At 43.8% G+C, this 14,173-nt stretch overlaps 1 protein-coding gene across 3 annotated transcripts in view; it reads left to right on the top strand.

Moving 5' to 3' along the window:
• IMPG2 (interphotoreceptor matrix proteoglycan 2) overlaps positions 1-14,173 on the top strand; it is a 122,255-nt gene that overhangs the window by 41,322 nt on the left and 66,760 nt on the right. For 2 of the 3 annotated variants that reach the window (XM_068268434.1, XM_068268433.1), the window contains exon 3: positions 5,951-6,117. In XM_068268434.1, the coding sequence (XP_068124535.1) occupies positions 5,951-6,117 (167 nt within the window). Of the gene's footprint in view, positions 1-2,964; positions 3,398-5,950; positions 6,118-14,173 lie in introns of those variants that run through there. The other variant, XM_068268435.1, reaches the window with a different exon arrangement.

Below are 14,173 nucleotides of genomic sequence, written 5' to 3'. Positions count from 1 at the left end.
AAAGACTTCTACGCATCACATCTGTAAATATGTACGCGTACGTCATAGCCAATCATAATCATGCCTACAACGTCCGCATAAAGACTGTTGACGCATCAAATGCATACATATGTACGCGTCCAGTCATCAAAAGCGCCAAAAACGTCCGCAAAACGACATGCAACGCGTAAAAAAACGCAAAAAAAACCACACAAAAAACGCGTAATCAAAGGCGTAAAGTTCCAAAAGGAGGCACATTGGTCGTAAAGTGTCCCCACAAATAACAACCACATTCAACTCAAGATACATTATATAATAAGTTTACAAATATCGTATTCACGATTTAGCCCTTTGGGTTCCAAGGTATCAGGTCTTTTTATCCAAAAATACTTTAAGCTTTAATTATTTAAGTTTTTCCACTACCTATTAATCACCAGATCAAATGTTATCATGTTGTGTTCATTTACCGTATTGCCTGGGACTATTTATTCAACTTATTAAAGTATGAAAATTCCACAGATATGCTCAATTGCATTAGCTTATTTTAGCAAAACATACAGTATGTGCCTCTCGAAACATGTAAGCGGGAGCTGAAGCCGAATGTGACGTCACACACAACCACACTGGGAGGTCTGTGAGCAAATATCTTTGTCTGCTGTGAACCATAGTGACCTGCAAGTGCACCACCTCCAGCCCCACCAGAGGAGAGGAGTGATATCCCATCGGAGGAGAGTGGAGGACTGCTTCTGGTCACTTCCATCCTGCCAGCTGCACCACCGGCTGGGTCCAGCTGAGCATCAACTTTACTGCAGATCTTACTCCATCCATTCACTGGGCCAGTATCCTCACTACAATACCACCTAACTGTGAGTAGAAGTCTGCTCTGATCCCAGAGTCCCCCTGTTGCAGCTGCATCTATTCAGCTATTTCTGCTGAGCTATTCAACTCAGTGATCTGTCCTGACACCTGAGCAGGGACTGCAGCCATAAACATTACACTGAACAGCATTTGAACACAGAGTGCTGTTGTTGATTCAGCCCAGCCATCAATCCCGTTATTGATCCAGGGATTGCAGCTATAAACATACCAGCACATACTGGATGAACTTTTACACACTAGGATTCAGGACTCCCTGAGTGATTTTGATACAATTAAAGAGACAACAACCCTCAACAATACTTTCCATTGGATGTTAAATGCATTTGATGCTCTAATTTTATATTTTTGATTTTTACTTTTTATATTTTTACTCCTATTTTTAATAAGTATTATATGTACATATATACATTTTCTTTGCAGACTCACTGCAGTGAGTGTGACTGTACAGTGTGGATGTGAGTGTGACTTAAAATCACCTCTTAGGATCCTAATTTGTATGCATATCATTTGTATTTACAGTAATTTTCAACTGGAGTAAGATAGACCATTTTTAACTTGTGCAGCCTGGTGTAGAATATATCTGTTGATTGACCATTGAAAACAAGTTCTGTATGCATATCAATTGTATGCATATCATTTGCATTTACAGCAATCATCAACTGCAGTAAGGTAGATGATTTTAACTTGTGCAGCCTTGTGTAGAATATATATGTTTATTGATCACTGAATAAAAGTTTTGTATGCATATCAATTATATGCATATCATTTGCATTTACAGCAATTATCAACTACAGTAAGATAGACCATTTTTAACTTGTGCAGCCTTGTGTCGAACATATATGTTGATTGATCATTGAATAAAAGTCATTAGTACTCACTATTTGGCCTTCTTGTTGTCACAATATAATTCAGTAATAGGACAACTAACACAGTTTGAATATCCTTCTCTTGATATGTTTTACTCCCTTGACTTTTTAGTGTTCATACACATCATCATACCTTTGGAGTGGGGAGGGGGGGGAGGGGGCAGGGCAGGTGTTAGTCTTCAACACGAGATGCTATCCATGGTTACAGCAGTTGTTTGTTGACATGATTGCTGGAGAAGACAAAGTAATAGGCTTTGCAGAAGCAAAGTCTTCTATGCAGTCCTTTTCCTTTCACAGTTATGTGATCTTAGTGGATTTTGCATTTGGATCAGACGGATCATGCTTGGTAGGGATTTTTACGGGTTCAGGCTGAGTGATTAGTTGTACAGGTTGCAATAGGTATGTTACTTTTTCAGTATACCACCTTTATCTAGTGTTCAGTCTTATCACACAATATATTACATCTCTATTCACTGTAAATTAAAACCCTACTAGACATTAGAAAATAATGTTTTATCAACAGATAAGATGTATTGAGCTATCAGTAAGGGTAAAGTCACACAAAAGAATTTGTGGATCATTCAGTCATGTAATAGTAAGCTACTGTATATTACTTGGGCACAAGATACCATCAGTGCACGCCAGGCCTTATTCAGCAAATCAGTGTGGTGTTTACCTCACACTTTCCTTACACTTACCTTGTGAGCTGGTGCTTTATGATTCATTATAATAACTCACCTCTTTTGTTACTATACCAGCCCCCCTCCCGCCCCCATTAAAGGAGAAAAAGTGACATAGCAATTTCTTTGTTTTTTAAATAAATGTAAAAAATTGCATTTCCTTATTTTCTCACTGAAATAGCGAGGGGCCCACACATCTGTTCTAGAAGAGTGAAAACTATATTAATTTTATAACTAACGTGCTTAACCTCAAAGAGTAGCTATAAGATATAAATGTGGTATCAAAATGTGCTCTTTCTTTAAAATATAATGTTAACCCATTATGTTAAGGAGATTCCGTGCCTGTATCTATTGTGAGCAAATGTAAGCTCTTTGTATTTCTAAGACTATGGCATATTCTTAAACTAAGCTGGATAAAGAACTGCCTTGGGCATGGATGGAAGAAGCAGGATTTAAACCGGATTATTAAGAGTGTTAAACAGCGGGACATCAGTTACATAACATATATAACCTTGGTGAGATGATGCAAACAATATGCATTCGGTGTATGTAAGGACTTGAAAAGCACATACGCTGTATAAAACGAGTTACTTTACTTTAAAGAGAACCATAGGTGTATGAATACAAAAAAAATTAGATCGCTAAGAAGGGGGAAGCCCCTGGACGCTCTTCCTCCAGACCTCCACCGCTGCCTGGGACCCTCTAGAAGTTTGCATCTGCGCTTCTCTTCATGCACGAGCATGACTGTACTGCACTTGTATGGGACTGTGCAGTAGCATGGAGCTGCTTGTGGATGAGCAAGTTCAGTATACTGCACAGGTATGGCCATACCTTTGCAGGCACAGCATTATCCACTCGTGAATGAAAATGGGCGTGGTCACCATTACATATCCAACAAGCTCTTGTTGCATAGGTACCGAGGGTCCGTGTGCGGCAACCATGGGGGCAAGGTGGACACAAGAAGCATCTAGAGGCTTCCCTCTACCAAGGCAGGTATGTAACTTTTTTTTTTTTATTTGGGCTACCTCAGATACACTTTAACCATTGATGGATTAAGATGTAATGGGGCACTAGGAAAGGTAGCAGATTTAGCCCCCCCTTGGGTTCCTTTTGGTAAGATGAAGTGGAGAGAGGTCAAAGAGGGTGGAAGGTGGGCCCCTTGACACCTGCCAGGCCACAAGTACCTGCCTAGGTTGCTTGGTGGATAATCCTGCTCTGACTTTAGCTAATCACTCAGTAGTGTGATATAACCTAATGAAGAGAGCTTTGTGTTATACAGCACAGCTATTACTTTTGAGCATATGCCCTGAAATCAACCAAATATTTGAAAATAAATGGAAAGTTCAGTATGAAAGATCAGTAAGATCTACGATCAGTATAAAACTAATTACTGGCCATGTATTTCCTTAATCTGAATCTGACAAACCAAAGTCCCACATACAGCAAAAGCTAAGCATATACTATAATAAGCAACCACTGATATTCAATTGTAATAAAGTTGGTGGAGGCAAAGTTGACATGGACTATGGCCCACCTAAAATAAAAATATATATTTTTTAAATTAAATTGTATTCAACCAGTTAGTGTTCAGCGTACAGTATATCTACGCCCCCGGAGACTTTATCTTAGCTCCAGAGGCGTAGATATACTTATCTCGCAGTGACCGCTGCTGTGCGCGCTCCTGCTCGGCCCCTCACGCTCTTGTTCACATTAATGCCCATTGGTACACAGTTCCAATTTGCTGATCTAACTGCCTGTGATCAATGAAATTGGCATCAATGAGACACCATTTTCATAAAAAAAAAAGGGAACGTGAAAGCATACACTTGTTACTTCCTGTAACGCATGTATGCAGTAATAGACACAATCAAAATAAAGTAGGGGGACAACTAGTGGCCAAATAGTAAAATTACACCTACATACACATCCCATACACATGCCATTAAATAAAATACCCATTAATGATCCCCTTACCTCCCCTCTCATAGTTACCAGAATAAAACATGTTTATTAAAAAAAATTACATTTAAAAACGTATAAATATTTACCTTAGGGACTTCACTTTTTTTTAATATGTATGTCATGAGGGTATATTACTGTTAATTTCTTCAAAAAAGGGCTTGTAATTAGTGACGGATGCAAAACTGAAAAATACACCTTTATTTCCAAATAAAATATTGTCACCATACATTGTGATAGGGACATACTGTAATTTAAATGATGTATTAACCTGGACAAATGAGCAAATAAAATATGTGGGTTTTATTTACGGTAGCATGAATTATTTTAAAATTATAATGGCTGAAAATTGAGAAATAATTATTCTTTCAATTTGTTTTGTATTATTTCCATTAAAATGCATTTAGAAAAAAAAATCATTTTGATGCGATAAGTAGTGATAACGTTATTGGCAAATGAAAGGGAGAAGCACTGAAAGGGGAAAATTGCTCTGATCCCTAAGGGGCAAAACCCTTCATTGGTGAACTGGTTAACATGTTATGTGAACTTCTATTTTTATTTTTCTTCAGTTATAAATCTTGTGTCAAATCATGGGTGTACCTAATGGATAATCCTTTCATTCCTTGTAACTGTCACTAGCTTGTAGTAGGTAGTTATATTAGAAAGAATGTTCCCTTATTTCTTTTTGTTTAGAGAGAGATCTGTCTTTTGGTCGATCTTTCCATACTTTCGTTGAGGATTTATTGACCCAAGTTATGTTGCTGTTACCTAATATGAGGCCGCTGTTAGTTTTTATGTAATTGTTTTGTTATGACTGCCTAATCATAGCAAAATATGTATGCTAAGCACTGAAACAGATTACTATCACTGTTTTTTTTTATTCTGCCACTTGTTACTATACATACCTTATGCTAAATAAAGTTAATTAAAATAGAGTTAAAAGTATAAAACCAGACAAAAGGAGGACAAGCCTACCTCCAAACAGATAAATACCCTTAAACATAGGAAGAACAGAAATCAATTCAACTTAATTATGACACATTTCACTGATTTCTGCTAGCTTACCCTCTCCTCTTTTTGCTTCCCCCTTCACAGGCTGGAAGCTGTGCATGTCAGTATACTGATTGTCCCCAAAACTGTTTTACTATAAAACCACCTGAGATTGGCAGATTGATTTACCCCTGATGAAGCCCCCACTAAAGGGGACAAAACATGTTGGGTCAGGCTTGGCCTGATAGGTTGTTGAGTGGGTTGGCAACAAGAGGTCAATTCATACAGCAAGATATCTACCGATTGGCCAAGGATAGGATGTATATAGCAATACCTCCCAACTATCCAGTAAAGCTTGAGGTTGTCTCTATCACTTATATATATTTAACTGTTTACTTTTAAGCCAGTCCTTGTTGAAAGTTAAGTTTTAAATTACCCTTTGTAAATCCATATATTTTTCTTATGTGTGGGCAGGAATTGTTCCTTATATTCTAACATTGTCCAGAGAATTGTGTTTTTTTCCCCTGAAACAGTATATATATAACTGAATATTTATTTGCATAACATCCTCATGGAAATCCCTACCTATTCTTTTAGTGTGCCAGGAGACTGTCTGGGAAGTTTTCAAAATATTTTGGGACCGACTTCCAGACCAAGCGGAATATAAGCACTGGATGCGGCTATGTGAAGATGGTACCATGCCAGTGTTCGATATTGGGGAAAAATTCAGCCAGTCTGATGACCACCATAAGTTAGTCATGCAGGTAAATTATTGTAGATTTTTTTGTTTTGTTTACATTTTCTCTCAACTCAAGCATCTGATTTACTAAACATTTATAGAGTGTACTACGGATATGGATGTACGCCGCCCGTCATTTTGGCGCAGGGTGAGCCAAATGACAACTCACTCTGCTGCTGCACAAATTCCGGGCCGCGTTAATTACTATTCGCCCTCTGAGTCATAGCAACTCAGAGGGAGGCAGAGCTCCAAATTACCCTTGTGCGGCCGTAGACGTGATAATATTGTCTCTATGGTGGCGCCCAGGTTAGAGCGTGTGCAGAAATGACGTGCTTTGAAATGTGTACTACCCTTGTATACTTAGTAAAAAAATAAAATGAAAAGTAACTTTATATCGCCCTAATGTCTTGAGACAGAAATGTACATAAATATACTTTTTATGTTTGTGGTTGTGTCAGTTTAAAAACAATTATTATTAACAATTATTATTAAAAAAAACAATAATTGCAACAGCATAATATTAAAGGCTGCCAATAACCCTCTGCAAAACAATGCTGATACTGACTAGTTCAGATATATGCCATATATGTGTTACCCACTGCAGCATTGCTTACTGTACGTAGTGGAAAATGTGAGGTCAGGCAGGCATCAGTTCCAGAACTATTTAGGACCACATAGTTAATTCTGCTTCCACTTCATAGATAGCTCTCCATAGATTCCAATGTCCATCTTCAGTTGTTAAGGGCGGACGAGATCCTCACACATTTTTGGCACAGCTCATTGAATTGATGGGACTTAGTAAGGAAATGTGTGGTTCATCGAGTAGAACACATACCTCTATTTCTCAGTCCATCCAACACTGGTATGGATATGGCTATTAAGAACTGGAGTTGGACATCCCTGCACTAGATGGATCAGTATTAGCTTTGGAAAGCAGTTAATCTGAAGAAGAACTTCACAAAGTGTCACTGAAATGTGCACTCAGTAACATTAGGTATAACATTTCTAATTTATACCTATTAAAAATGTTTTCTCCTTCACCAGTTAGCAGCTGCACACATTTTAAAGCGTGCTATCTATCCTGAGGGCTAACTCACCTATGTGAATAATTCTGAAGATAAGCAGAGAGGCTGGCTCTTTGCATTGGAGTCATAAGAACAACAACAACTGTATGTTATTATGAAATTCTACCTTTGTTGTCAAACAAGCAATCCCTTCAGTTCATCTCTTTAAATCTCTAGAATTAATGTTATGTTATTTTAGATTACCTACCTTGTTTATTTAAATGTTAATGCTCAGCCAATGCACACTTATTGTGATAAACTTTGTTCAGGCTGTAAGGGCCTCTTCAAAGACACTCAGTTAGAAAGGTGTGGAAAACAAGCAACAATAGTTCCTAATCTATGCAGGTTAAAGCCTCGCACACATTTACGTGGTGTTTTGCCTGGCAGGCATCAAGATTCGATCTCTCAGAGTCAAATATCACTTCCAGTTAGCGGGCATTAGAAGCTGAGGTTATTGCTGTGTTCTCTACACTAATAGTAGCTATGTAAGGAAACGTGGAAAGGCCGCCGTCTCTCGAGGTGAGGCGGCTGTTTCCGCGTCCAGCATGGCGTCACAACGCGGAAAAAACGCCGCATGCCGCATAGGCAGTGCGGCGGAATCCGCATTGGTAACGGCGGAATCCGCATTGGTAACGGCGGAATCCGCATCAGAGGCGGCCCCCGCATTAGATACATTGCATGACAGTACTGGTGTGGCTGGGACTGATAGTCCACCAAGATTCAGACTTACACGCGCGCGAGCACAGAGGCAGAGTTTAAATAGCAGTTAGAAGGGAGTCGGCTGACCAGCTGGGTCAGCTGACAAATTCCACTGCTCTCATTGGACCAGCAATTAGGGAGGTCCTGGAAAGGTCCTAGAGTATATATACTGCTGGTTGTTCACTTGCTCTTTGTCTGGCGTGCGATCACACATGTGGGAGCACCCAGATCCGTAGTCAGATCCGCAAGTGTGCCGGGACCAGCTGGAGCTGTAATCCTACACTTAGCTAGATTCTGTTGATAGCTAAAGTACTAGTTTGATTGTGATTATCTGTTATGACTTTTGCCTGCCTTGACTACCCTTCTGAACTCTGATCTTGTACCTCGATATTTCTGATTCTCTGTTGCCGAACCCCGGCTCGTTCCTTGACTCTGCTTCTGCCTCCTGATTTTGTACCCCGATATATCTGATACCCCGTTGCTGAACCCTGCCTGTACTTTGACTCCGCCTTTGCCTCCTGATCTTGTATTTTATCTGTCCGTGTGTGTACGACCTGGCTTATCCGACCTCGAGAACCGACTTTACCGTTGGAGGCGGTTCCTCGCTCTGTTAGCGACCCTTCTCCTGAGGGTCACTTTCAGACATCCTTCCTACTGTCAGTCTGACTCCTCCCGTCTTGGAGAGCTCAGGTCTGCGGAAGGAATCTGTGCAGTACTCCTTGCTGCACTGAGGCCTAGTCCTCAAAGTGATACTGTTACACCAAACACTACACTCTACTCAGGTGAACAGAGGTTAGTTTGTATATCAGATTATCGGTGAGACTGCAGATCACTTATAATCTGGTATATATCTGTATTTCCGGTGACACTGCAGATCACCGGTAATCAGATACTCTCTGCGCCCACCGATCGTTACAGAACGCCAGACCCAAATACAAAATGGACGCAAACACTGATTGTCTGGGTGTACTTGCCGCTTCGGTGGACAACATCAATCAAGTACTGGGCACCCACATAACTCTTATTGATGCCCTATCAGGGTCTGTACAAACCCTCCAGACATCAGTGAATCATGTGCGATCCTCTCCTAGCTCTGACATACGTATGCCTGTCCCTGAAAGCTTTTCCGGCCACAGATCTGACTTCCGGAATTTTAGGAGTAGAGTATTGTCCTATTTTGAGTTGAGACCCCAATCTTCGGGTACTGAGACCCAGAGGGTCACGTTTATTAAAACTTTGTTGTCCGGCGACTCCCAGTCATGGGCATATAGCCTGCCCACCGGAGACAAAGCGCTTACCTCTGTAGAGGAATTCTTTAAGGCTATGGCGGTATTTTATGACGATCCAGACCTTGCCTTGACTTCTGAGCGGAAGCTCAAGCTATTGCGTCAAGGCGAAGGTCCGGTTGAAGATTACGCGGCCGAGTTTAGGAGGTGGTCAGTTACGGCCAGGTGGGACACTCATGCCCTGTTGGATTGTTTCTTGTCAGGGCTGTCCGATGAGGTCTCTGACATGATGTTAAGTCAGCCCGAACCCAGAACAGTCGATGAGGCCATCTCAGCGGCCATCCGGATCGACCGCAGGCTGGGCTACCAAAGGCAGACCAGGGGTAGTTCCCGTGTCAGAGGGGTGTCTTACACCACAGCCCCAGTGATTCCACCTCCTACTGTTTCGTCTTCTCCGGTCTTGCTTCCATCCGAGCCAATACAGATTGGTCGGTCAAAATTGACCCAGGTGGAGCGAAGACGGAGAATGACCGAACAGCTGTGTCTGTATTGCGCTGAAGGGGGGCATATAGTACGAAACTGCCCTAATAAGCCGGGAAAACGCTACCGCCTGGGAGTGGTAGGGGGTAACACCCTGGGCGTCCGACTTTTACCCTTAGAAGAAAAACGGTTGCTTCTTCCCTGCACCATTACGTGGGAAGATAAAACCAAGGTCACGGAAGCCTTTATCGATTCAGGCTCCGCGGCAAATTTTATGGATTTTGAGTTTGCTAAGAAATTGGGTATCCCACTCACACCTGTACAACCACCCATCCAGGTTACGGCAGTGGATGACTCTCCTTTGCAAGGGAGTCACCCACTGTCTCAGACACCAGAGGTGGGAGTCACCATAGGGGTTCTGCACTGGGAAAAATTACAATTCTTTGTGTTGCATGTGTCTACTTCCACCATTATACTCGGCATGCCATGGTTGCACCTTCATTCTCCACACATCGATTGGGCCACCGGCCAACTGGTTTCTTGGTCAGCACGCTGCTTTCAGCAATGTTTAGGGAAGGTGACACTGGGCCAAACCAGGGTTCATGTACAAGGGGTACCTGAGCAATATTTAGAATATTCTGATGTGTTCTGTCCCAAGGCAGCAGACAAATTACCCCCACATCGCTCTTTTGATTGCCCCATTGATATCCGTTCTGGTTGTATGCCTCCTCGGGGTCATCTGTACAATTTATCTGGGCCAGAAAAGTTGGCCATGCAAGAATATATCCGTGAGAATTTAGCCAAGGGTTTCATTCGTCCGTCCCGATCGCCTGCTGGAGCAGGTTTCTTTTTCGTTAAAAAGAAAGACGGGGGCCTGCGGCCCTGTATCGATTACCGGGGACTGAATAAAATCACGGTAAAGAACCGATATCCGTTACCCCTGATAGACGATTTATTTACGCAGGTCACAGACGCCAAGATCTTCTCAAAACTGGATTTACGGGGCGCGTACAACCTGGTACGCATAAGAAAGGGTCATGAGTGGAAAACGGCCTTTAACACGCCAGACGGGCATTACGAGTACCTAGTGATGCCCTTTGGGTTATGTAATGCCCCGGCCGTTTTCCAGGAACTCATCAACGAGGTCTTCAGAGAGGTGTTGGGGAGATTCGTGCTGGTCTATCTAGACGATATACTTGTTTTCTCCAACAACCTCTCTGAGCACAGAACGCATGTGAAATTTGTACTCAGCAAACTAAGACAAAACTCGTTATACGCTAAACTTGAGAAATGTATTTTCGAAGTAACATCTGTCGCCTTTCTGGGTTACATTATTTCCACCACGGGCCTGTGTATGGATCCCGCCAAAGTCTCTGCTGTGTTAGAGTGGCCCCAACCCGTGGGGTTAAAATCTTTACAGCGGTTCTTAGGCTTTGCGAACTATTACAGAAGGTTCATAAAGGGGTATTCCACGGTCATTTCACCCCTCACCAGTCTTACAAAAAAAGGGGCAGATACTAACCACTGGACTCCAGAAGCTCTACGAGCATTCTCCACTCTGAAAGACTTGTTTTGCTCAGCACCCATTCTGAGGCACGTTGACACTTCTTACCCCTTTATTGTTGAGGTGGACGCCTCAGAGGTCGGGGTAGGGGCTGTGCTGTCTCAGCGATCAGGGTTGCAGGGAAGATTACATCCCTGTGCCTATTTCTCTCGTAGGTTCTCTCCGGCAGAGAGAAACTACGATATAGGCAACAGAGAGCTCCTTGCCATTAAACTTGCCTTTGAGGAGTGGCGTCATTGGCTGGAAGGAGCAGAGCATATGATTACGGTATACACCGATCACAAAAACCTGGAATACATCGAGGGGGCTAAGAGGTTAAGTCCCCGTCAGGCTCGATGGTCGTTATTTTTTTCGAGGTTCAGGTTCCTGATTACATACACCCTGGGCAGCAAGAACGTTAAGGCAGATGCTCTGTCCAGATGCTTTGAGCCAGAGACAGCCCAGCCTCCTGCCCCAGAGTCCATTATCCCACAGAGGCTAGTGTTAGGGGCAGCTGAGACTTGGGAGGACTGGACAGAGACCCTGAGGCCTTTTCAGCAGGATGTCCCCGAAGGGAAACCTGAAGGGGTGATGTTTGTACCCCTACCCTTTCGTCTCCGCACTTTGCAGATGTTTCATTCTCACAAGAATGCGGGACACCCTGGTGCATCTAGAACTCAGGATCTAGTATCCAGGTGTGCTTGGTGGCCTTCTTTAGCAGCAGACTGCAAGGAGTTCGTTAGGGAGTGTGCAGTTTGCGCTAAGAGTAAACCCTCCCGGCTGGCACCTGTGGGTACCTTGCAGCCTTTACCCACCCCGAGTGAGCCATGGACTCATTTGTCCATGGATTTTGTGGGCGAACTTCCCAAGTCAGAAGGTATGTCGGTCATTTGGGTGGTAGTCGACCGCTTCAGTAAAATGGCCCATTTCGTGCCCTTGAAAGGACTCCCCTCAGCCCAGGAATTGGCCAACTTGTTTATTACACATGTCTTCCGGCTGCACGGCATTCCGGAGAACATAGTGTCGGATCGGGGAGTCCAGTTCGTTTCTAGATTCTGGAGGGCATTCTGCCAACAGATGGGCATGAAGCTGTCATTTTCATCGGGCTACCACCCACAGACCAATGGGCAAACGGAGAGAATCAACCAGTCATTGGAGCAATTTTTGAGGTGCTACGTTGCGGAGACGCAGAGCGACTGGGTTAAATTTCTGCCCTTTGCGGAGTTCGCACAAAATAATTTGAAAAGCTCTTCCACCGGATTCTCTCCGTTCCAGGTTGTTTCTGGAAAATTGCCCAAGTTCTCACCATTTCCAGTGGCCTCCACCCCGTTTCCAGCTCTGGAGGCCTGGCAGAGGTCTTTTAAAGACATTTGGCGCACGGTGAGAGATAGTTTACAAGAGGCGTTTTTGAGTCAGAAGGGTCAAGCTGACAAAAAACGCTCAGTGGAGTGGAGGTTCAGACCAGGGGACTTGGTCTGGGTATCCACACGTCACTTGACCCTGAGACAACCTTCTGACAAACTTGGTTCCAGGTTCGTGGGTCCATTCCCGGTTGCTAGGAAGATCAACGAGGTCACATATACCGTTGATCTTCCCACCAGCATGCGGGGAGTGAGGTCCTTCCACGTATCACTTCTTAAACCCGCAGTCCAGGTGGGTCCCACTCCTCCTCCTCCTGTGTTAGTAGATGCCCAACCTGAATATGAAGTGGAAAAGATTTTAGATTCCCGCACGGTACAAAACTCGGTTCAGTACCTCGTACATTGGAAAAGTACGGCATTGAGGAGAGACAATGGGTACCGGGTTCACGCATGCATGCAGACGAGTTAAGAAGGGAGTTTCATACCTTACATCCCGAGAAACCTGGTGGGAGTTGTCCGGAGTCCACTCCTCATGGGGGTACTGTAAGGAAACGCGGAAAGGCCGCCGTCTCTCGAGGTGAGGCGGCTGTTTCCGCGTCCAGCATGGCGTCACAACGCGGAATAAACGCCGCATGCCGCATAGGCAGTGCGGCGGAATCCGCATTGGTAACGGCGGAATCCGCATTGGTAACAGCGGAATCCGCATCAGAGGCGGCCCCCGCATTAGATACATTGCATGACAGTACTGGTGTGGCTGGGACTGATAGTCCACCAAGATTCAGACTTACACGCGCGCGAGCACAGAGGCAGAGTTTAAATAGCAGTTAGAAGGGAGTCGGCTGACCAGCTGGGTCAGCTGACAAATTCCACTGCTCTCATTGGACCAGCAATTAGGGAGGTCCTGGAAAGGTCCTAGAGTATATATACTGCTGGTTGTTCACTTGCTCTTTGTCTGGCGTGCGATCACACATGTGGGAGCACCCAGATCCGTAGTCAGATCCGCAAGTGTGCCGGGACCAGCTGGAGCTGTAATCCTACACTTAGCTAGATTCTGTTGATAGCTAAAGTACTAGTTTGATTGTGATTATCTGTTATGACTTTTGCCTGCCTTGACTACCCTTCTGAACTCTGATCTTGTACCTCGATATTTCTGATTCTCTGTTGCCGAACCCCGGCTCGTTCCTTGACTCTGCTTCTGCCTCCTGATTTTGTACCCCGATATATCTGATACCCCGTTGCTGAACCCTGCCTGTACTTTGACTCCGCCTTTGCCTCCTGATCTTGTACTTTATCTGTCCGTGTGTGTACGACCTGGCTTATCCGACCTCGAGAACCGACCTTACCGTTGGAGGCGGTTCCTCGCTCTGTTAGCGACCCTTCTCCTGAGGGTCACTTTCAGACATCCTTCCTACTGTCAGTCTGACTCCTCCCGTCTTGGAGAGCTCAGGTCTGCGGAAGGAATCTGTGCAGTACTCCTTGCTGCACTGAGGCCTAGTCCTCAAAGTGATACTGTTACACCAAACACTACACTCTACTCAGGTGAACAGAGGTTAGTTTGTATATCAGATTATCAGTGAGACTGCAGATCACTTATAATCTGGTATATATCTGTATTTCCGGTGACACTGCAGATCACCGGTAATCAGATACTCTCTGCGCCCACCGATCGTTACAAGCTACAGGAATAGGGGCAGAAAGCAATGATGGA

Source organism: Hyperolius riggenbachi, chromosome 2 (genome assembly GCF_040937935.1).
Source record: "Hyperolius riggenbachi isolate aHypRig1 chromosome 2, aHypRig1.pri, whole genome shotgun sequence".
In the NCBI taxonomy this organism is placed as follows: domain Eukaryota; kingdom Metazoa; phylum Chordata; class Amphibia; order Anura; family Hyperoliidae; genus Hyperolius; species Hyperolius riggenbachi.
The sequence above is the reverse complement of the archived record's forward strand: the minus strand, read 5'-3'. Positions and strand labels throughout refer to the sequence as shown.